Source organism: Excalfactoria chinensis, chromosome 10, assembly GCF_039878825.1.
Source record: "Excalfactoria chinensis isolate bCotChi1 chromosome 10, bCotChi1.hap2, whole genome shotgun sequence".
Classification (NCBI taxonomy): Eukaryota; Metazoa; Chordata; class Aves; order Galliformes; family Phasianidae; genus Excalfactoria; species Excalfactoria chinensis.
Window position 1 is genome coordinate 18,381,432 of NC_092834.1, and position 23,821 is coordinate 18,405,252.

Here is a 23,821-nt window from a genome sequence, read left to right on the forward strand (position 1 = left end):
CTTGCAGACTGGATGAAAGTATTGAAGCCATTACTTGTGGCACGCTGAACAAGCCATCTGCCAGCCCAGAAGCAAAGATGGCTTCGAGTTCTGATGTTTTAGTGAATCCCAATCTTCTTCAGCCTGCTCCTTTGGTCAGTATGAGTTGAGTTTTGTTGAATGAGATGAACTGATTTAGAGCAGAATTCTGACTAACTCTGGGAGAGCTGTGCTTAAGAACTGTGAATTGTGGTGTCCCTGTAGTAGTGCCTCATTCCTCCCCTGTCTCAGAGATCCCTGTTTGCCATCTGAGTTGGAGGTAGAGAAGGTTTGCCAGTTCCCTGCTCTTGGCCCTGCTCTCAGGAGGTTTGATTTATTTGGGTTGTAGTCTCCTGCCACCTCTTCAGGAATTTGGAAGAATTTCTCGGAGTCAGCCTAAGGCTGTGTTGCTTTTCAGCTCTATTAATGAAGCCTTTTCTGCCAGCTTTCCTGATCTCAATGGGCATAATCTCTAGCGTCTAATTCTACTTTAATCATGATACGATTGGTATGTTCTAAGCATTTTGGAAGCAGGATGATTACCAGTTTTGAGTGTTGACAGCTGTGAATATGCTTTGAAAATTGTATTTCCCTGTGAATACTTTAAAACACCAGCATGCAGTTTTATTCTTTTAAATCTGTAGTTCAGCTGTGATGTGCAGAAAGGAAAAGCTACACAGAGTGGATTCACTCTGCCTTTCCTACTACTGAAGTACGGTGTGCAAGTGCAGCATTCTCTTTGCAGGAAAGGATGAATGATCCCAGTATGAGTAATATAACACTATCTTTAAGTGAAGGAAGCTTGAAGTAGGATTTATATTTTGTTATATATTGCTACTAGAGAGGTGCTAACCTTTTTCTTGTTTCTTTTGATCACTGAAGTGGGTGGACCAAACTGGCTTGCTTCCACACAGGAGAGCCACCCATTCTATGGGTGCTGGAGAAGCGTTTGGTTCAGAGCGGAACAGGCTGCGGATTCAGGACCGAGAGTTACAGGAGATCTCAGATGATGGTTGGTGCCTCAGCATGCACCAGCCTTGGGCTTCCTTGCTCATAAGAGGAATCAAAAGGTAAAGAGTAAAATGTTGGAGAAGCCCAGTGAATCTGTTGCTTGTGAAAATAGCTAAACTGGAAGGTTCAAGCTATGGAGAGATGCTGACATTTCTCTGTGCTATAGTCAGGGCATACCTTTCTGGAATCTGAAAGGTAAATAGGCTGAAAATGTTCTTCTGGTCTTTTTGTCTGTGATAAAGAAGCCAATAGTGGTAGCAGGCTTTGTTTAATCTAAACCAAACCAAAAAACACCACCTTGTACATAACTTTCCCCTCTGGCCTAGGAATCAGGTTCCAAAGAGAAGCTCCTTCAGCCCAGCATCCCTGGTGTGTTAATTCATCTTTCCTGCCATTAATATAGAACAAGGAATCATCTTTAGCCTTTATTCTTGCCTTCAAATAATGTTTTGTGTTAGAAAGCAAAGCTTTCTTTCTCCCAAGCTGAAGATGCTGTACATTTCAGCATGCCCTGAATTCTGCACTGAGGTGGTCTGGGCTGCTTTGGTACAGGTGCAGCATTGGTGCTTGATGCCCATGCTGAAATCCACAGCTAAGGACTGCTCTGTACCGGTGTATGGTCATTTCTTACTCCCTAAATCATTTGCTCAAATGACTCATTTAATGGGATGAGGTTCAACAAGACCAAATGCTGAGTCCTACACTTCGGCCACAACAACCCCAGGCAGCGCTATAGGCTTGGGGTGGAGTGGCTGGAGGACTGTGTGGAGGAAATGGACCTGGGGGTACTGACTGATGCTCAGCTGAACATGAGCCGACAGTGTGCCCGGGTGGCCAAGAAGGCCAACGGCATCCTGGCTTGCATCAAAAACAGTGTTACTAGCAGGAACAGGGAGGTAATTGTCCCCCTGTACTCAGCTCTGGTGAGGCCGCATCTCGAGTACAGTGTTCAGTTTTGGGTCCCTCACTGCAAGAGAGACATTGAGGCCCTGGAACGTGTTCAGAGGAGGGCTATGAAGCTGGTGAGGGGTCTGGAGCACAGGCCTTATGAGGAGCGGCTGAGGGAGCTGGGATTGTTCAGCCTGGAGAAGAGGAGGCTCAGGGGAGAGCTTATAGCTCTCTATAACTTCCTGAAGGCAGGTTGTAGTGAGCTTGGGGTCGGCCTCTTCTCTCGTGTAATCACTGATAGAACTAGAGGGAATGGCTTCAAGCTGCGCCAGGGGAGGTTCAGGCTGGACATTCAGAAGTATTACTTCTCGGCAAGGGTAGTCAGGCACTGGAATGCACTGCCCGGGGAGGTGGTGGAGTCACCGACCATGGGGGTGTTCAGGAAACGTTTGGATGTTGTGTTGAGGGATATGATTTAGCTGAGAAGTACTGGTGATGGTTGGACTGGATGATCTTTTAGGTCTTTTCCAACCTTGATAATTCTGTGATTCTGTCAACTTAGGAGCTCATAAGTGAATTATTCAAGCAGATTGACCTGCACACTTTTGAAGTTTTATTTACAGGAGATTGATTTCCTTTTGTGCTGTTACTCTGTAGAAGTGTGGACATGCTTTGCTTGTAGCATTGTTTCTTGCCATTCTCAGTTTTTCTCTGTAGTTCTGACACGTTGCTTGAGGTTTATGTAGTCAGGGCGAAGTTTAGCAACAGGAATTACCTAGCAAAATGTCAGGTTGAAAGTCAGTCTGCGTGGGAATTCTCTTGAAATCTAAGTCCTAAATTCTCCTTTGTTCTCCTAGGGTGGAGGGCAGGACCTGGTACTCATCTCATAGAGGGCGGTTGTGGATTGCAGCTACTGCCAAAAGACCTTCCCCTCAGGAGATCTCTGAACTGGAGACCACCTATAGAATGCTGCTTCGGAAAGGTGAACTTCTCTCCTTGGATCTGTGTATGCTGAGCCACATAATGAGCAGTGTCAGAAAGCCCTCTCTGCTGAGCAGTTAATACTGCTTCACTTTTTTACTTTCTGTTCTTGAAATTCTTTGTGCATTTCGTAACTGAATGGGTATGGTGGCAGACTTTCACTCCATCTTTAGGCTGCTCAAATACTCCAATCACAAACACTGGCCAGTTGTGCCTGACTTCCCTGATCAGTTTTGACAGCAAAGGACTGTGCTCTAGCAACAAGATACCAAGTGTGTGTTTGTGTGTGTCTGTGTGTGTGAAGTTGCTTGTGCTGCTGTCTGTTCACAGGGATGCTGAAGGCTTTTTATGTATTCTGACCTGGAGGGAATCAAGATGGAAAAGGTGCAGGTGACCCCATAAATGTTCTCTTGTGGGTAGGCGAATACTGGTGGGTGCCCTGCGCACCTGTTTGTGCAGTGTTTCTGCAGATGGCCCAACTGAAATGTCATGTGCAGGAACATCATGCAGGCTGAGGATGTGTAGGGAGAGCAGTGTACAACCTTTGCCATTTTCAACACACACACAGTTTATGCCAGTGCTCTTTCCCTTCTGAAAATGGAAAAAAAGAACTTCGGAATGTTAAAATCGCTTTATGTTTTCTTTTGCCTTAGAAAGTACAGGTGTGTTGAGGGAGGGAGGAATACCTGGGGACTGAGAGATCCTGTGGAGATGGGGGCTGCTTAAAATATATTTCTTTCAATGCAGATGTGGAATTTCCGAGCGATTATCCCTCAGGGTGCCTCCTGGGCTGTGTGGACATAACTGATTGTTTATCACAAGAGCAATTTAATGAGCAGGTGAGTGCAGTAAAACCTTTACAAGCCTCATTTTCTGGAAAACTTTTTCAAGTAGCGTAACTTGCTTTTCTGAGATACTCTAGGGAAGATGGTGGATGAAGAATTTCAAGTGTGATGAGAGAAGATGCTTCTACCATGCAGTTCTGTGTGGCTAAGCAAGATAAACTGCTTCATCAATGGTGGGCTATAAGGATTAAATCTACGGTCAGCCTCTCTGGCTCTGTTGAAACTGGTTTCTCACATACCATGAAACTCTTTTCAATAAGGACTCATTGCTGTTTAATTAAACTAACACAGGCTTAAGAGACTGAGCTGCAAAGGCTCCTGACAGCTGTTGCTTCCCTTGTGTGGGCAGATGTGCAACAGAAGACTGTGGGTGTTGTGTTTCTGGTTTTTATCCTTATTTGGCAAATTCAGGGACTTAATCTCACCTGAATGCAACTTATTCTAAAGCACTGATTGTTTCTCTTAAACACGAGGTGCTGACAGAATTACTCAATGTTTTTCCCAGCCAGGAAGTATACTTACACTCATCTTTCTATCTCAGAGAGTACTTTACTTAGAGTAAAGCATTTTTGACTAATCTGATAACTCTCTATGATCAAATGGTTAGAGCTTTTCCATTCAACAAGGCTGTCACTGGAGTCTCCTACAGCGTGCGTATATCCCAAACATGTCTGGGTAGAACTGTTAGGGTTAAAAACAGGTTGGACTCTTGCACTCAAAATTCAGTGACAGTTGGCTCATAATCTCTCTGGAGACTAAATACAGGTGTTGGTGCTCAGGATTTTTTCCACAAACTTCTCCTTTTTAATGAGGTTGGACCAGAGACCTCCTGAAGTCTGATTCTGTTCAATGTTGCTGTGTCTGACTCCATGCCCCAGACCTGGAGCAGCTGCTTTCCTCAGGGTGTGTTTTATTAATCTACCAAGTCTGCACTTAGCACTAAGCACAGTAGGCTTGTTCTCAGTGCTGTCTGTTCATTCCACTGCCCCATGTACAGCTGGGTTTGATCTAATAGGAGCTGCCACAACTCAACAAGTTCACTTGATAGTGAACAAGACAGACTTTTGAGACAGAGAAGAATGCACCAGACTGATGAGTGCCTTCTAGCCCACAAAGAGTTGGAGAGGCATCAGTGGCTGATGGCAGTTTCTCATAAAGTGTTTTTCTGGCCTTCGCACACCCCTGAGGTTTTTAGCAAGCAGAAGTTACGAGATAGATGCCTGGAAACCACAGATGAAGAGAGCACTTCTGCTTGTTTTCAGTCAGGGTCAGTTCTCTCAGGAAGGGGAAAGGTTAGAGTGTGAGCAGCAGAGGGAGCTTTGGGACAGGAATACAGCAGTCTGCAGGCGCTTTTGGCCTTTGTGTAGGAGCAAATCTTGGCAGAGTGAAGAGGAAGGAATTCTGGGGTCAGTGCAGGATATTTTTTTTCCTATATTGTGCATCATCATCCATTATTCCACTTCTTCCACTGTGGGCATGTTCTTTAGGTGTTGGTAAAATGACTGCTACAGCTTCTTAAAACCTTGAATTCAAGATGTTTGTAACTAGTTTTCAATCTTCCCACAGAGAAACTTCACAGTAAAGAATAGTCTCTGTAAATTCCTCTCAGTTTGCTGACACCACTTGGCTGCAGAGACACCAGGACAAGAGTAGCATATTCCAGGAATGTTGTTATCACACCTATAGGCAAGAGATTTTCTTCTCTCCTTGGTGCCACAAAGCTATAGCAGATGTGGGTTTATATCTCTCTGGCTTTTGCTGCTCCCACATCACAACATTTTTATAATTCCTAATCTGTTATCTTTTGACGGTGTTTTTGTCAGTCTTTTTACCCAGGCTCAGTGTATGCGGTGTTCATTTCTCTAGCTTGTAAGATTGAATTCGGAGATCTGAGCATCCTTCTGAAGTTGGATGATGAGAAAATGTGAGCGGTTTTGGACTAGCATGAGCTGCAAGTGCATCTGGAAGAAGCTGAGATTAAATTAATTGCAAATGCTAGCAAGACAAGGATGTGTGTAGCACCAGCTCAGAAATCCAGGTTGTGTCTTGCTGGGAGCAGGAAATCCCTGTTGATTGCACTGATGATTCAGCCCAGGTTTATCAGCAAGCAGCCCCAAAGCCACTTGTCAGCAGTGTAATCCAGCGATTACTTGGTGTACAAGGTCTCCTTCTAGCTTCAGGGGTAGCAGGAAAGGCCAATGCTATTATCTCCCCATTTAGGGCACACAAAAAAACACTGGCAATTTTCTAAAGAGCTGCAGTGTGTTAGCAGGTAAGGCGATGCGATGCTGCCACAGAGACCTCTGAGAGACAAAGCCACTACAGAGCTCCTTTCAAGCACTGAGCTCAGGCTCAGATCTTTCCTCTTCCCCAACTTCTATTGGAAGCTTCTGCGTTTTCCAGAAGAAATAATTTCACAAGCACAGAGCAAGCTGTGTTTGTGGGTTGTACCCACCAGCTGAAGATGAAATAGTTCCCTGTGGTGCTTATTGCTGTTTGATGCTGACCCTGCATTTTCCAGCAGCCACAGGAGTTGGTTTTGACTCTTGTGACCATCCTTTCCACTAGGCAAGGGAGGCTCTTGCTGATATATCCCTCCTGTGACTTTTCTGATACTTCTCTGTCCTTTTGATGCTATCATCCACTCCCTGTTCAGCACAGATCTAATTTCCTAGATGTTTGCATCCTCTGTTAGGTTGTTAATGAAGATGCTGGTGGCATCATGCTGGTATTTTTCTGTTTTGTTTCTTCATTTAACATATATTTATTTTTACACCTGCATTCAAAAAGCAATATCAAACTGTGGTGCTTTCACCATCATAGTCAGAGCAAATCCCTGCCCCAAGTGCTTGCCTTATTGTTAGGGACTGGTTACTTATCCATGCTATTACTGGGCATGCAGGTCTGGCCTTGCATGTAACCCCTTCACGGGGGTCAGCCCTGCAGCCTGCAGTGTTTGAAGGTGGCTTGATTTGCTGAAGTGGTTTGCAGGTCTGCAAGGCTGTGTAAGAAGTGATGACAGGACGAGATTTTGCACGCAGTATCTAGCAGAGGAGGATGTTTGCTGAGGAGAGATGTCCTTGTTATTGAAGTCAGCATCACGCCAGATGACATCGACCTAATCCCAGCTATGCTGCTTATGGTTCAATAAGTTCCTCTGGGACTCTTTCCCATGTGGGAAATAAGGCAGTGCTTGCCTCTCAGAGGTGATGTATACCTAATTTCATCACTCAGATCTTTTGATAGAAGCTGCTCTAGGAGCTGAATTACTATTGGGTAGGAAAATCCACCCAAGGCACTTGGTGAAGCTTGCTTTGCTCACAGGGGAGTGAAGCAAAAGCTGCTTTCTGTGTGGCTCTTAAATGCCGGTGTTTCTAGCGGTACTTCAGGCATCCTGCACCTTCTTGGAGTGCCTTCTGGACTCATTTCCTCCTGCTGATGGCAGCCACCCAAAAAGCGCTGGTTCAGATCAGAATGATTCCTTTGTTATGATTCTGGTGCTAGAGGTGACCTGTAAACTTTTCCCCTGTCAAGGTCTGAGCCTTGATGACTGCTTTTCCTTGCTGCAGGCTGACATCACCAACACCTCAAGCAGAGCAAGGAGCTGCCTTTCTTTTCCTGCATTAGGTGTTGGTGACTTCAGCTCTGGTAACTGAGGAAACATGGGATGGCGCGGGCAGGGCTTGGCAGGAGCCTAAAGCAAGCAGAGAACTATTTACATTTATGCTGTTTTAATGCGTTCTGAAGTCCACGTTCATTTTGCTAATGACTTTGATCAGAGAGACTGTTTCTTTAACTGGAAAAAGAACATTTCCGCTGCTGCTATTTTAGTAGTTGATAGGTGTGTTTGGACTTATTTTAAATGCCAGTACACACTGATACTGATACCTAGCGGTAGCTATAATCTTGGATTGAAATATCAGGTAATTATGTTTGACAGGAGTAAAGTGTTTATTTTTCATTTCTAGGTGATCGCTTAGTGTCCTAAATCCGCACAAGGGAACGTGTCTAAGCTATTTCTGTGCCACGAGATTGCAGCTATCATTTAAATAGGTTTCTTTTTTCCCCCTCAGGAAATTTACAGTTAATCTCTTGTCCTCCTCTTGGTCCCCAGTGGAAATAACAGCAAAAAACAAAAAGAGAATTGGGCACTAAGCATACAGGACATGATTTAATTTCTACTGTAGGAATGAAGGAGGGAGGTAGAAAATTTCTGTGTTTAGAATCCGGGGAGTGCCTTCTCAGATAATCTGCAGATAAAGGAACAATAACGTGCTAGCGGTATTTTCCCAAGAAATAAGTTAATGGGAGGGAGGAACATAAGCACGTATGTTGAAGTGTACTTTGAAGAACATTATGAATATATAGAGATTTAAGTATGACTCTCCTTGAGGACCTGCATAAAGGTTTCCTAGCACAAACTGCAGGTGAGACAGAGGCTCTTTTTTGCAGTGGTGTAGCTGTCCCATGCACGTAGCCGCGAGACTCCTTTGCCTACTCTCACCAAAGAGATGCTTCTGGTTGCCAAGGTTTGGTTATCACGCCTCTACAAATGAATGAACTTAACAAGGTTTCAGGTTTTGAGGACTAGATCAGGTTAGTGCAAAAGGAAAGATGTTTAGGTGGCTGTTACCGACTGTAACCAGCAGAAAGGCCTTTGAACTTTACAGGTCCCTGAGTTCTCCTAAGCTGAATTTGTCATTCACGTGGAGCCTGATGCAAGATCCAATTAGCATTAAGTGTTAGTCTGGTTTGCAGGGACCTACAGGTGATGCGTGTCTTTATTCAGTTCCTCGCTGTACTTCCTCTGGACACAAAACACCTCTGCTTCTTGGTTGTAGAAGCAGAGTAGGCATGCAGCTGGTTTGGATTATTGACGGTAAGAGATGGGGGAGTTTTTCTGTATGTGAAGTGCTTTGGATTTCATCAGAAGCTGTTCTATTGCTCCAGCTGCCTTGCATAAGCCAGCAGGTTTACTGAGGCCTCTGCTCACTCTGTTAAGATGAAGGAGAGATTGTCACTTGATGATGATTAATTTAGGAATGCATTAACATGCCAAAGAAATCGAATGATAGAGGCTAGCTTGCCCTCTCTTCTGGTTTCATGGACTCTAGGGAAAAAGAGCGAAGCCAAGGCTGAAGCATATGACTTAATTAATGATGACTGTGGACTTAGCCTCTGCTACCATTTCAACAGACTAGTCAGCGATCTGGGAATTTGTGCCTTTCAGATGCGGTCACTGATACTTGCCTTCTTCTTGGTGGTTGGGTTTTATTAATTCTGAAACTGAGGGTTAGATAACTCTGACCTCAAGCCAGGTTCCCTGTGCCCTGCCTTCCCAGCTGTGGCTCAGCTGGGTTGAGCAGTGATTGTGCTTTAGATGGTGATCCTGAACATTGAGGGCACCGGCAGCTGAGGGCCCAAAGACTTGGCTTGCTTCAGCTTTCACTGGCACGGCATCGATTTCACAGCCCCAAACAGATCAGTCACTCAGCTGCAAATCCTGGTTCGGCTGTGAGAAATAGCCCGATGCTTCAGTGACCAGATCAATGGCACCAGCAGCCTGGCGGCGGCAGCAGGCCTCCTTGGGGAGCAGCAGCTGCTGGAAGAAAGCAGGGCAGGGTTGCGGATGTCTGATCCACATTGAGCTGCGTTCACCATAGTTGGGTTTAATCTTCTTCACATGCTGAGCTCAGCTGCACCAGTCTTTAAATCGGAGGTTCAAAGCAAGAAGTAAGGACTTCATGGAGCTGATTGAAAATGCCTGGCTGCATCTAGCGGGGTGCAGGTGCTCTGAGCAGAAGCAGGTGCCCTGTTTTCTCCTCATCTCCCCATTGCCTCTCTCCTCCCCACTGCCATGCTTTTGCCTGACAGCTCGAGGGCTGGGGCTGCATTGCAGCTGAGGTTAGCCCTGCCTCCATGCTCCCTTGGCACTGGAGTATGAAATGGTTCTTTCAGCTGAGCCTATTACATTACTGAATATTTTTCCAAGTTCACCCGTTTCCCCTGGTGCTTGTCAGGCATTCTGTAAACATCTTGGGTCCTTCTAATGCTGCTTATAGGTTTACCATGGGCGGGATCCGAGCCGCAGAAGGGTGTTGGTGGCTGTGGGTTCTGTGTCACAGGCTGATTCTGGATGTGATGTGCCCTGCCTCCACTGCTGTGGCTCAATGATTCAAAATCGAGCACACTAGAATGAACTTAAGTATTACATCTACGTTTCAAAGTCCTGTTGTTGCTTGCTACGTTTTAATTGCTTCCTCCCCTGTCCCTTGAATCAAAGTACAGCTCGCGTACGATCACAACTGGAAGCATGGAATGCTCACTGGAGGATTCAGACCGTCTGGGGGAGGATCCCGTGGTGATACCAGCCTGCTGCCTGCATGTCTGGTTGCCTACTGGCCAAGCATGTGAGGAGCAGAACAGGCAACAACCAGCAGGCATGGCTGTGGGAAGAAGGGAAAAGGAAGGCAGGCTGGCTAACAAAATTCCTTGTGTGTTCTCATGGAGGGAGCCAATGCCAGCACATTATCTGCCAGCAGCAGATGTAAGCTCTCAAAAACAGCAGGGAGGATGTTGACTGCAACAATGCATCAAGGCTGCGGTTTGTAACCTCAATAGTAAGGCAGTTAACTTTTTTTTTTTTTTAACAAAGACATTTTGATTGCCAAATCCATAACCATTAGCAGCTGTGGTTTTGAGCTGTTCCTTCCTCACACGTTGCAGTCTAGACCTGACAGGCTTTCAAACAAAAGTTTGGCTGCTGGCTTTTGGTTTTATTTTTTACCAAACTGCTTTTTTTCCTTTTGCCTCTCGTGTTGGTTTGCATTGTGGCTGTGGATCTCTTTTCTAAGCCAGCCTTCCTTTTCTAAGCCAGCCTTCCTCTGTGCTGACCTGGTGGTCTTTGACCAAGAGCTGCAAGTAGAGCTCCTTGCTTGCCTGTTTGCTGCAGCACTGGATGTTTCTGCCTCAGGCTAGAAAATTTGGTATTTCTAGAGTTTGGATCTGCTTTGGGAATTCTGTTTAGGAAAATGTTTGTCAAGGGCCAGAATCCTGTTTGGCTTGTGCTGAGGCGCAGGGAATGGGTCCTTAAAAGAAGAGGGCTGAACACTTGCTCAGAGTTGGAAGCACGATGCAAGACCGTGTTGGGAGGGAGATCAAGGCTCAGTGTGAAGCACTTGGTGTTCTGAGAGCACTTTGTGAGGCCAGCAGCCAGGAAGAGATCGTACAGAGCAGCCCAAACCTGCATTGCCTGGCTCGGGCAATGGTTCCTGTTGCCAGTCAGTGCCGTCTTTGCTGTGCAAACGTGCCCTGGAGCACTTCAGAGTGAAGGCTGGGCTGGGAAGATTGGCTTGATAATCCTCAAAAGCAAACGTCCATGTAACGAGGCAGTGGAGACTGCTGCTGTCAGAACGACAGATGGGGAAAAGATGCTTCAGCATGCCCGTCCTTGGAAAAGCGATGAGGAAGGAAGGACGCTGCTTGGGCGTGGAGGCTGTCTGACTGAAGCCTGGTCCTCCATGCAGCGAGAAAGAAGGGATTTTTCTTCATGCTGTGAACTAACTCCTACTTGCTGGACCATCACGGGACCATTAGCTGGTTCTTTTTGACCGCAGTTGTACCTGAGCCTCTCTTTTGCAGTAGCAGGAGCCGGGGTTATTGCCAGTGGTGTGCAGACTGCATTCGGTGGACTGGCAGTGGCACGGCCAGCTCTGTGTCTTTGCTCTTGTTTTTGAGTGCTCCGTTTCTCCTGTATCCCACGTGCACGTGGGACTGGTGTCATAAACGTCCTCATTTGGCTGCCGCAGCCCCGTTGCTTGCCAGAAACTACTGATTTTCTTTTCTCTTTTTGCAAACCGCTAAAGAAACATTTTCTAGCTGAATGGTGAGCAATTTCCCTCAGGAGAGGAGGAGAAAATGGCTGTTTAGTAGTTAATTACCTGTTATGTTAGTCTGACAGCTATGAAGCTTATGAGGCATGAAAGAAGAGCGGATCTGCCTTTCCCACAAATGGCGAGGAGAACCGAGGGCAGTAAGTTGTGCGGAGGCCAGCAGTGCTCACAAGCCTCCCCGCACTGTCCTGGGGAGCGCTTCACCTCCTTCGCCTCCCGCTTCCCTCGCACACCTGCAGCCAGGCTGCTGCTCCCAGCTCTTGGAGCCCAGTGCATGTTTCTGCCTGCTGGGGATGGCTGATTTACGGGCCTGCTTACAGCAGCCCTGCTCTTTCAGAGGGACACCATCTCTGCCAAGATTTTTTTTTCTTTTCTTTTTTTTTTTTTCCCCTGAATGTGTTTTACGGTGAGGAATAACTGAGCACTCTTGCCAACACATGGGCTCTGCTTGCTTTTATTCTTTCCAGACAGCTTTGCTTTCCAGCGCTGCCTCTTTTATTTTGAAGCTCTTCGAGAGCAGCGGGGAGGCGAAGGCCGGGCTGTGAGCTGGTGTCCTGGACCAGCGCTGGGCTCCGAGGAGGCATGCTAGGAAAATGATCCAACCTTTCCACCGCTGACCCCACACAACGCCTCCACCCCCCCGGCATGACCTCGGTGCAGAGCTCCGTCTGGATTCCCCGCCCCGTGGTCCCCGCAGCCCTAAGATGGAGCGGACAGCGGCCGCCCCGGCAGGACTACAGGTTCCAGCGTGCAATTCTCTGCTGAAGCTGGGCTGCCTGCGGGGATGAGTGGGGGAGAGTGGGCTGCACTGCAGGGCTCCGGGTTGCAGGCAGGCAGGGAGAAAAAAGGAAAACAAACGCCGGGGCAATTTCCACTCCGTATTTTTAGCCTTCGATCTCTTGTTTGTTTCCTTCAGCTTGTGTGTCTGGAGGCTTTAATAAGACTGCAAGAGGAGCTTGAAAGGTCACCATGAAGCTTCTGGGGAATGGTTTTGCTCTGCGCTTTGTGCCGCACAGAACCTCTGCTCTGTCGCACATGGTGTCTTTGTTCCTCCACTGGGTCCTCCGGAGCAGAGCTCGGCTCCTTAGCGACGGGTTTGCACGTTTCCCTTTGGTAGTTTCCGTCCCCTTTGGTTGGAGCAGATGCATCTTGTCGCAGAGGGGTGAATGGCTGGCCCAAGGGCAGCACTGGTGGGTTCCCAAGGAAACAGTGGCTGTCCCGCTTTGCTCATTGTTTGCCGTGGGAGCCCTGGAAAGAACAGGAATGAGGGGAAAGCAGGGATATCACCTTGCGAGGAAAATCAGCCGGCAGTGCCTGAGCAAGCCTGCGTGGCCCCCACATCCAGCCCCAGGCTTTACCTCAATTAAGGAAAAAATAGTTCCCTTGGCAGATTGGCGGGGGAAAAACGCTGCAGAGGGTGTTCATAATGTTGGAGAGGATGGGATTGTTTCCGTGCTGACTCTGAGCAACTGCTTTGCTCTTGGCTGTGGGCTGTGGAGCAGAGAGGCTCGGCAGGCCTGCTGCTATTTCTGGCTGTGACAAGCTGGTGATGGGAGATGAGGGACGGTGAAAGCAAAGTGTAGGGAACATTCATTAGCAATTATCCCTGCCTGCAGCCTGATTGGGGTGGCTGCTGGGGACATCTGATAGCCACTTAATGTGTGTTCAAAGCACCAGCTTCAGAGAGAGGGCGGGTGCTGGTGAATTGGTGGCTGGCTTTCACAGGAGCCCAGCACAGCTCCGTCTTCCAGCTTGTGCTCAGATGCTCCATTTAACCTCCAGCTCACTGTGCATTAAGCTGCCTGGAGACCTCCTTTTTTTTTTTTTTTTTCTCTCTTTTTTTTTCTTCCTCTCCCCCCCCCCCCCCCCCCCTTCTCCCTGCTAATCTCTTCACAGCTAGGCTCTTACAAACCTGTTAGCAGCAAATTGAAGCCTGGCCAGCGCGCTTGCAGGGACGATGGGAGCTTACATCTGCTTGTGACTGGGGTGAGCGAGAAGGGGAGTGCAGCAGTTGTGCCGATGCAGCCATGCGCAGAGCAGGCGTGGGGTTTTGAAGCAGCAGTTGGCAAACTGCAGCCTGTGGTGCCCACTGCCTTCCGAGCAGCCATCTTGCAAGCCTGGTACAAAGTGGCAGAAGGGCTGGAAGGAGACCAAATTGGTATTTTGCACTGCAGTTATATTGTGAAGCCCCTTTTCTTCAGAGCTTTCTGGCTCATCTGTGGACTTGGGGGGTGGGTTTTTCCCTACTTGAGGGACAAGCTGGCTTCCAGACTCACTTGGAGCTCATTCGAGCCACCTTTTCTTAAACGCTGAATCGATTCCCAAGGAAAACCCAAAGCTCTGGGGTACTAACACCCATCTTATTTACACCCCTAAGATTAAAATGGTGACTGCAGTTGGAACTGGGGGGGTGGGAGCATTCCCCCATCAGGCTCCCAGTTGGGTTGAATTCTTGGTCTCTTGAATTGAAGGAGCGTGGTTTGCCCTCTCTCTTTGCCCTGGAGATTTATCTAAAGGAAAAAAAAAAACAACTGTTGCAGGCCCTCTTTAGTGGTCTCCCTCCTCTCTCTGGCACAGTAGACCTGGTCTTTGGCCTTTTCCTACACTCTTACATTTGCTGAAGGGCAGTGGTTGCAGTCTGTGGGGTATAGTAGTTGGGAGCAAATTTTTTCTCAGCCTCGTCAACTTATTGATTGTAGAGTGCCTCGGCTGACCTCTTGCAGTCCAAAGCAGAAGCACTGACCCCTCAGCTGCTGGTCTAGAAAAGCTGCCGACAGTCGATAAAAACAGTAGGATGGAAATGCTGATGCCTTAGGGAAGTGTTTTAGGGAGAGGTTATTGTTTGAGGAGGAAATTGGGTGGGAAGAATTGCATAAAACTGAACAGAAGGAGAACTTTCTCAGAGCAGCTGAGGATCATAAATGTCATTAAAAGCCTTCCAAAGTGCCAATGGCACTTTGAGAAATGAGGTTTTTACTCATTAGGCACTTGGGCAACTGTGGAAAATTGAACGGAGACAAATGTAAGCATTTCACATCTTGATGCCCGTGTCTGTGATCAGAACAGAAGTCAAGCAGGTCGTTGCTGATAGGAGAGGCGTCTTTGGAGTGTGGCAGGTAGGAACTGGGTTCCTAGTGCTGAGCTGAGCTGCGGAAGAGCTGCGTTGTTTTCCCACAATGTTTTTCTCAGTCCTGTTGGTGTCTGGACAAAGCAGTGTGTCGTTGTCTGCTGGTGTGGTAGGTGGGTATCTGCAGTTCTGTTACGTTGCTCATCCCCAGCGTGGTGATGGCATGCGATGTTACGAGAGGAACAAGAGGTTACGAGGGATGGTAAGGGAACTAAATAGCGGCTAGGAAATGCTAACTGCTCCCGTGATCTCTGGGAATGAAGTCTGCTGAGGTAGTTGATAAACACTGCTTATGAGTGCACCAGGCAGAGGCTGTGCAGTTGGTCCTGGTGCTGTGTCTAATGGCAAAAGATTATTTGACTGTAGCAGCCAGGATGCCTTTGTTGCTCACCAGGATGATGTGGGAGAATCTGGGGGTAGGTGCAGTAGGAAACTCAAAGTAGAATCCTGGTGGGGGGTTCCTTCTCTGCTTCCTGGTCTGAGATGCCAGAGGAAGGACTGAGGCTTTTAAAATGCAGGGCACTGACACTGCACAGATTTGGCACGTGTACAGAAATGTACCCTGGGAGAGGAGATGAAAGGCTGTGGTGTGGAAATGTAAACCCAAGCCACAGCTGTGGCCTCCATCTCGGCCTTGGGATTGGGCTAAGCTTTTCAAGCTGAAGATTTGATCCTGGCTTTGGGTGAGATCTGTCAGTGGAGAAACAAGCTTGGCTGCTGTTGATGCCTGGATGCCTGTTAGGGGATATTTCCCACTGTGGGGGCCTGTGAGATATGTCAGAGGAGCACTGTAGCATTCAGATCCACCTAGGAGAGGTTTGGGAAGACCTTTGCGGTCTCGGACATGCAACCTGCATGAATGGAGGCCAAACCAAGTGTCATAAAGGAGGGACACATCACTTCTGTCATCAGACGGTTAGGACGGTGGCTTTGGCCCTGCAGATTTATGCTATGGTGGTCAGAGGCGCCGCTAGTGCGAGCTGCTGGGAAAGTCCAGTCCTTGGCTGTGGAAAGCCGAGTAGTCACCCGTACGATAGCCTGGCTTTATTGCTCTCGCCAGCATTTCGCACTCACCAGGCATTGGCTCAGGGTATTCATATTGGTGCTTTGTAACCTTCCACGATCCTCCCTCCCTGCAGATGGGAAATGAAGATCCTTGGCATCGGCACAAAGTGGTGGAAGCAAATCCAGTAATGTGGCTTAGGAAAAAAAAATAAAAGGAAGAAGCTTGTCCAGTGCCAGATCAGTGCAGCAGGGCATCTGCAGGCCTCACAGCTGAGCATGGCTCTTTCTCTCCCAGCACAGGTGTTGCACAGAGCAGCTAAGTGCACATACATCTCTTGCTCAGCAAACGTGGCCCATGCTGTTGTAAAACGAGGGGGCTGGAAACGCTTTCCAGTTGATCCACTCCTGGTGTCAGGCTTCTGTAAATCTCCCTTAACTGCTGGCAGCGCTGCCAAACCCTGCTGCGATGTAGGAAAAGTGGGTTGCTCCCTGCTCCGCTCTCCGTGCCCAGCTGTTGAGGACACATCCAAACCCATCTTGGCAGATCGGCAAGAGAGGGAGAGCTTTTCAAACATTCTGCCTAGAAGTCATTTGTTAGGAACAAATGGGGGATTTGCCAGGATACACTGCTCCATCTGCTCTGGCATCCTGTCCCATGCATACAGCAGCCTCGATGGATCTGCCTGAGGAAAGCAAGGGGAGAAAAAATAAGGCATTTTTCCCGTGGAAGGGAAACCGCTTCCGCTGTGTGTTTGAACAGACTTATCCTGGGCTGGAGCTCCTGTGCTGCCCTGTTCCTCCGCTCGGCACACACCTGCCAGCACTAGGCCTGCAGCGCCTCGAGGACCTGAAGGGAGAGTTGGTATTTACATTTGTTTTTAGTTGTGCACAGCAGTGGGGTTGAGCTGCGTCCAAACAGCATTTCTACGTGCTTCCCACACTGAGCATTATTTCTTTTCTTTACACCACGGTTAACAAGAGAAGCACTCTGTTTATCTTCTCCCTGTAGAATTTCTCAGTGCTTTCATTGCAATGAAATCTCTCAGTAGACTGAAGTTTCTGCCCTGGGGTGCCTGGCCCAGAGGAGCAGCCATCTACCTCACTTGTGCCAAGCTGCATAAGGGCATCGAGGCAGAGCTGCTTCTGTACCAGTGAAACTCTGTTTTACGCCTCCTCAGTAATGGTTTGCTTGGAAGCGTTTCCTTTTGTGCCGCTCCTCACTGTTGAGATCTTTTCACACCCACTGCAGTTTGTCTGACTGTTTTGTGCATGTGTCTGTGTTTCACAGTATCCGGATTTGATCCAGGAATCTGGGTCTCCATTTGTCTTTATCTGCACTAATCCCCAGGAGATGGTTGTGAAGTTTCCCATCAAAGGAAAGCCCAAAATCTGTAAGTAGTAAAGTTTCCACAGATGCCCTCCTTGGCCTTTCTTGCCTGCTCTTCTCACCACCCCTACTTGCCTTTGCCATATGAGTTCACAACCTTTGCCCTGTGCTCTTTGATCTGTAGGTGTTTGTTTAATGATTTAAATACATCTGCAATATTTTTGTCTTTGGTTCCCCTTTCCCCAGATGTTGCTTCCTTCCAAACACATGCCTCTTCCTGCCTCTGCAAACACTTGGGAATCGTGGTGCTCATGTGCTCTGAGGAAACACGTGTCTGCAGCTGATCTGCTTCTGGCACGAGTGCTTGCAGGCTGGGTTGGGACGTGAGGCAGGAGTCATAGAATCGCAGAATGGCTTGGCTTGGAAGGGACCCTAAAGCCCACCCAGTTATAACTCTCTGCTGTGAGTTGGCTGTCCCCCACCAGATCAGTTTACCCATGGCCCCAGCCAGCCTGGTCTTGAGCACCTCCAGGGATGGGGTCTCTTGGCAGCAGTGGGTGCTTCACCACCCTCTGTGTAAAAAATTTCCTCCTAGCATCTAACCTAAATCTCCCCTCTTTTACTTTAAAGCCATTCTCCTTTTCTGTCATTACCTGCCTGTGTAAAATGTCACTCTCCCTCCTGCTTATAAGCTCCCCTCAAGTCCTGGAAGGCCGCATTGAGGTCTTCCCCAAGCTGAACACCCCCAGCTCCTCAGCCCGTCTCCATAGCAGAGGTGCTGCAGCCCTAGGATCATCTCCGTGCCCTCCTCTGGCCCCACTCCAGCAGCTCCACACCCTTCCTGTGCTGGGTGCCCTAGGCCTGGACACAGTACACAGTGAGGGCAGAGCAGAGGAGACAGTCCCCTCCCTGCCCGCTGCCAGCCCTCTGTTGGTGCAGCCCGGGATGCTGTTGGACCTTCCAGGCCCCAAATGGACACTGCTGCCTCGTGTGCGGCTTTTCATCCAACAGAACCACCAAGTCCTTCCCTGCAGTGCTGCTCTAAAGGAGTTCTCCCATCTGTACTCATACCCGGGACTGCCCTGACCCAAGTGCAGCACCCCCACTTGGCCTTGTTGAACCTCATTGGGTTCATGTGGTCCCACCCTGTGAGCCCACCCAAGTCCCTCTGAATGGCGTCCCTTCCTTCTGTCCTATCAACTGCAGCACTCAGCTCAGTGCCATCAGCAAGCTGGTGAGGGTGCACTCAGTTCCACTGTCAAAGTTTGTCCTCACAAGACAAGCAGCTTGCGATGAAGTTCAGGATGGCCTGTGCTGGCTGCTTGCTTTCCTGTCGGCAGGAGTGACCTGAAGCAGCCAGGGTTGTAGGTCCATATGGACGTGTGACTGCGGGCCAGCAGGGATGGGATGTCCTGGAAGAGCTGGTGGTGAAGCGCTGCAGCATCTGCCTGCACTCTGCTTGCCAACGTTGTTCGTCCCTTTTATGAGCCACCAGCCCTCCGCAGGCTGCCAGTTATTCCTGCTCACTGCTGTAAAAAGAATGGAGGATGGATGCAGCAGCTGGGGAGTCTGCAGTCAGCTCTGTCCTTATTAGCAACCTCCTCACCACACAGCCTGGGGAAGGCACCGAACATGCTTTCAGGGGATGTGAAAAATTAATTTGACAGGCTAAAAGCAGCATAAGCAGAAATAGTCTTGGCTGTTTGTTTAGCAGAGCTGATGGCTGGCTTTCCTTTCTCATTTGCAGTGTGCTTCTCTGGGAGTAGTTATGTAGCGGCACTGGAGCAGCAGGGTTTCTCAGGACTTGTTAATAAGGCCTTTTGAAGCCCAGCATGGTTTTTTGTGTTGTTTTCAAGGGTTTTCTCCCCCCTTCTCCGCTCAGGTTCTCCCTCAGCTGTGTTCTTTCCCTGGGCATTTGGCAAATACCCGTAGTGTGCTGAGCAGGCAGAGGGGCAAAGCAATGTGGTTTATCATCCAGCTTTTATAGCAGCATCCCGGAGGAGTGTTCAGCCAATGGCAGCAAGCAGTTCTTGCTGATCTGCAGCTGCAGAGCTCATGCGAGGTCTTGGATCTTGCTGGTAGCACTGTCCTTCCATCAGGAGCAGGTCTTTTCCAGCGTGCTGGTGAGCACTCAGGGCCATGTTCTCCTTTTTGTACATTTTTTTTTAGCCTCTCTCTGCTCTCGTTCAGCCTCCCTGTGCCCTGTCCCCGTCACATCTGCCTCTGCCCAGCCTTGGTCAGGGCACCGCCTGCCCCCCCCTCTGTCACATAGTCTCCTTTGTGTTGTGACAGTTTCCTGCTTGGAGCAGGATCGCTCTAACAGCCTGGAAGGAAGCTGGCTGTGCTGGCGGCTGCTCGCTCTCGCTGACGCCTTGCCTTCCCTGCCCTCCTCCTCACCAGCTCTGCCACAGGAGCACAGGAGCTGCAGCAGCGGGGATCATGGAGCTGCATGTCCCCTCCAGGCTGTGTGCCGGCATGCTGGGTCGCTCATATGAGCCTTGTGATGGATGGGAAAGGAGCAGGGAAGCCGTCACCCTCTTGTTGTGGTGGCACACTCTTTTAGGAGGCTATTTTTTCAGCTCTGCATCCGATGCAGTCTGAAGTGCGGCTCACATCCCCACCTGAGCTCGTCTTGAAGCCTGGATCGACTGTGACAAAATGCCAGTTTGTCTTGTTGGGAAGCCAAGTCAGAGCAGCTTTTCTTGCCAGATAACAGCATGGACCTCACCGCAATGACATCTGAATGATTCTCCATTGCAAATGAGTCGTTTCTAGCAGCCTGGGGAAGGAAAAAAAGAAACAGAGCTCCATTTACTGCCAGGGTTATTGTTTGCATGGAAGGGATGGGCATAGTGTTTGTGTCACGTTTGTGACCGTGGCTTTCCCCAAACATATCCCTGCTTAGTGTCAGTGTGTGAGGACAAAGCTCAGCTGTGGCTCTTGTGGGAGAGCTCCTTGCATCTGGGCACGGCTTCCCAGAGCTGCCACTGAGCAACAAGGAGGTGAGGAGGGGGGAGAGGGGATGCATCACGGTGCTGCCAGTGAGATGAGAGAGAGTCCTTAAATCACTGAGCATAAAGAGAAGGAGACCCTGGGGCCGTTGCCTTATTTTTAGCCTTTTCTTAAAGGTTACCCATGTGATGTTTTATCTTTGCCAGCTGATAGAGCAGAGGACCCTGCTGCTCACTTCTGGGGCCTGGGAGGAGCAGGCAGTCACGCTAAGGATAAAGCTAACAGCCCCGGATGTGACACAGCTTTGGCAGTGGGAGCCCAGAGCACGGAGCGACTGTGAAATCAACACTTCTTTCCTGCCAGATCCCCACGGTTTGGTGACTTGGAGGGTTGGTGTGCCGCTTCCGGCCAGTCTGGCTCTGCCTGCAGGGTGCCTGCTCTGCTGCTGGGCATTTGTGGCAGCTGCACAGAGGAGCTGTGCCCATGTCCCGCATCCTCAGTGTTGCTCTGAGACATCCGCCCACATCTTGTCCTTGCTCCCACTTTTGACCCCATACGTGAACCCCTGCTCACGTGCTTTGTATTTTTTGCACGTTTTTTGGCTCCCAACTGAGAGCGCGGCTGACCTGGAAGCTGAAGGATGGGGACAATTTCAGGGAAGTTGTTGTGATGGAGCTGGTTTTGTAACCCACTTCTTTTGGAAAAGCCCTTCTTGGAGTCATCTTTGAGCTGAAGTGAGAAGTTTGCTCGGTTTGGTGCCAGCTGACAGTGGGAGCAGCTCGGATCCTGGTGCATCGCATCCCCCCGGGTGCTGCTGACCACGCTGCGGCTGGGCTTGGGTATGGGCAGGGGGGCTGTTAGGGCCGGGTAGCACACTGCCCACCCAGCTTGCCCACAGCACTCGCGTTTTGGCTTTTCCTGTAGGAATTGCCCCCCGTGTGCAGTCTGAGCTCTGTCTGCTGGCCGGCACGCACCGGGCCGAGCAGCGATCGCTCCCCAGCAGCAGTGCTGGATGGCAATTTGCTTTCCTCCGCACGGAAGCCCCCGAGCCCCCCCATGTCGGTGTGGTGGCTGCACAGGGAAGCCATGGCGGCTGGGAACGCCTGGCTCCTCAAGCACGATAATTGAATGTGACAGCAACACACTAACGAGGAGACCTCGCTGCCTCCAGCTGATTTGCATTGCAAATAGCATTTAAAAATAAAGACTGATGAGGGTTACTAGTTTCTATTTTTTTTCCCGTCTCTTTACAGGGAAGCTGGATTCAAAGATCCATCAGGGAGCGAAGAAGGGGTTAATGAAGCAGAAAGCCGTGGCGTGACCGGGCCCGGAGGAGCGAGCGGGCAGCGGCGGGAACCAGGCGGGCAGCACCCGGCGCAGCGCGGACACGGCCTCGTCGCGCGGTGCTGCGTCTGTCCTCGGGCAGCATTAAAGCGATGCATCCCAGCCTGCATCTCTGCCGTGTGTGGCCATAGAGCGGTCCCCGATCACGCGCCCTCTCTGCCCATGGAGAAGATGGATCTCCCCATCTTTGCCCCCAGCCGCTCCCCGCGGCCGTGCTGGGGCCCCGCGCCGCTCCCTGCCCGGCTGCCCGCAGCCCGTGTGCGGTGCCGGCCTCGCAGCACGCGGCGCGAGCGACTTCAGCCCGCCGTCCGATTCCGTTCCCCCGGCGGAGCCGTTCCCGCACTGCGGCCCCGCGTTTTCCCCTCCGCCGTCGCTCCGCGCTCCGCTCCGGGCTCCGGGCTCCGCCTTTTGCCTGGCGCCGGCTCCGGGCTGCCGCGTCCCCTCGGAGCCGAGCGCGGCCGAGCGGAGCCGAGCGGAGCCGAGCGGCCGTGCCCCGCGCCGCCCGCCCCGCCCCTCCCCGCCCCGCCAGGCGGATACCGGCGCGGCCTGCGCGAGCGGCCCAGGCGGCATGGCGGGCCCGGCGGGCGGGCCGTAGCTGCCCGCGGCCCACCCGGCCCCATGGAGGAGACCTGAGGGCCGCCGGGGCGCGAGAGAGCGGGTGAGTGCGGGGGGAGCGCCGAGCGGCGCGGCGGGAACATCGAGCGGGGGGGGGCACGGAGGAGGAGAGCGGGGGGGGGGGCGGCGAGCTTCGGGCGCCCTGTGCGGGTACCGGGTCGGGGCCCTCCTTTTCCCGGCGGAGCTCGTTGGGGCCGCCCCCCCCCCACCCCCCCCTTCCGCCCCCCGCGGTGCCCGCCGGGCCGCTTCCCCCTCTTTCCCTCCCCCCTCCCGATCGTTAAGGCCGGGACCCCCGCGGCCGTTGTGGCTCCGAACCGCCCCTCGGAGGCCGTTGGTGCCGGGACCCCTTCGCCGCCCCCGAGCCCGTCCCCAACGCTTCCCACCCTCCTGCCGCCTCCCGCGTGACCCCGCGTTCCCCACGGCCGCCGTTCGGCCCCCGGCGCGGGGGGGGGGCGGGTTCTGCCCGGACGGGGGTTGCGGTTCGGTTTGGCCCCGCGTTTCCCCGCCGGCCGGAGCGCCGCATTGGGCCGCTCCCGCGGCGCTGCCCGCTCCTCCATTGTGTACACGGGAAGGTCACCGGTTCAGGCCCCGTCTGTCACGCCGCCCCCCCCGCCCCCCCCGCTCCTCTCCCCGCGGGGCCGTGTCGCGGCGGGCGGTGCTCGCGGCCTTCCTCTGCCCCCCTCCCCCGTTCCCCCCGGGCTGCGGGGCCTGCGGGGCCGCTCCGCGCTTTGTGCGTGTCTCCGCCGTAGGACTGCGCCGCACATTTCTGCTCTTTGTTGGCAGCGCCCGGCCGCGCGCGGCGCTGGGAGAGCCGCTCGGCTCCCATTGATCTGCGGCGGGAGTTCGGCGTGGGGGGCTGCAAACGAAGCCCCGGCTCCTGCGCGCCTCGCTCCCGTTGGGGCTCCTTCGGCCCCATCCGTCTGCGGCGCGATGCGGTGCGTCGGCAGAAGCGGCCCCGCGTCAGAGCCGGCCGGGAGGAGGTCGCTGATGGAGCGAGGTACCGTGACCTGTAATGGAGCGTGGCCGGGGCTTTCGGGCTCGGCCTCTGCCCCCGGACCCCTCAGCTCTCTGAAAAGCGTTTAGTCGTGAAGGAACAGCTCGATGAGCGGAAGAGTGGCCAAGGGACGCGCGCTGTATTGGAGCCGGTAGCATCCCGGGGCTCAGCGGTGGTGCCGGCAGCTCCTTCCTGTTGCCTGGGCACCTTCCCCCAGTGTCTCCTGAGCGGGACCTTTCTCTGCTTTCCCATGGTGGTGGTAGGAAGATCCACTCCACATCGTGTTGCTCTTGGCCTCCGGCAGGCGTTCCCATGCACGGCCATGCTCTGATTCGGATTAAGGCACTGCTGATGCAACGCGGGTGCCAGATGTAAGGCGATAAGCCTCTTTGTCCCCTTTATCCAGAACCTTATGTAAAGAGGATGGTATTTATGGTTCTGGGTACATCATTTCGGGGGTGCGTGATGACACGTGCTCAGATGCTCTTATACAGCGGGTAAAGGAAACGTGGACTTTGGGGACTGCAGGGCATGGGGCAATTCCCCACTGAGCTCCAGGTGAGGTTGGTGCTTGGTTGCACAGCAAAGCCATCTCCCTGACTTTGGGTTGAGTGGGAGATGGGACTGCCCTTGGAGCTGTTTGGGCTTTGGGAAGGTACGCACCCAGAGAAGTGGCCTGTGTGAGTTGGTTCTCCTTTGGCACTCATTGTGATGCTCCACGGGCACCCTGTGCGGTGGTCTGTCACCCTGCAGCGCTGTGCTTCCATGAGGTGGCCACTGCGGTGGGCTCCGCTGGTCCCATGGTTAGGATGGGATGGAAAC

General features: G+C 51.4%; 2 protein-coding genes across 8 annotated transcripts in view; both read left to right on the forward strand.

The window, feature by feature from the left end:
- TRIP4 (thyroid hormone receptor interactor 4) overlaps positions 1 to 21,494 on the forward strand; it is a 28,565-nt gene extending 7,071 nt beyond the window's left edge. For 2 of the 4 annotated variants that reach the window (XM_072345429.1, XM_072345427.1), the window contains exons 8-13: positions 8 to 134; positions 901 to 1,088; positions 2,775 to 2,899; positions 3,646 to 3,737; positions 17,056 to 17,158; positions 21,300 to 21,486. In XM_072345429.1, the coding sequence (XP_072201530.1) occupies positions 8 to 134; positions 901 to 1,088; positions 2,775 to 2,899; positions 3,646 to 3,737; positions 17,056 to 17,158; positions 21,300 to 21,367 (703 nt within the window). In that variant the 3' untranslated portion in view covers positions 21,368 to 21,486. Of the gene's footprint in view, positions 1 to 7; positions 135 to 900; positions 1,089 to 2,774; positions 2,900 to 3,645; positions 3,738 to 17,055; positions 17,159 to 21,299 lie in introns of all 4 variants that reach the window. The other 2 variants (XM_072345428.1, XM_072345430.1) reach the window with 2 other exon arrangements.
- Positions 21,495 to 21,895: 401 nt separating this feature from the next.
- Positions 21,896 to 23,821, forward strand: part of ZNF609 (zinc finger protein 609) — a 35,851-nt gene continuing 33,925 nt past the window's right edge. For 2 of the 4 annotated variants that reach the window (XM_072345574.1, XM_072345571.1), the window contains exon 1: positions 21,896 to 22,048. The gene's annotated coding sequence lies outside the window, so the exon portion shown is untranslated. Of the gene's footprint in view, positions 22,049 to 22,985; positions 23,003 to 23,821 lie in introns of those variants that run through there. The other 2 variants (XM_072345572.1, XM_072345573.1) reach the window with 2 other exon arrangements.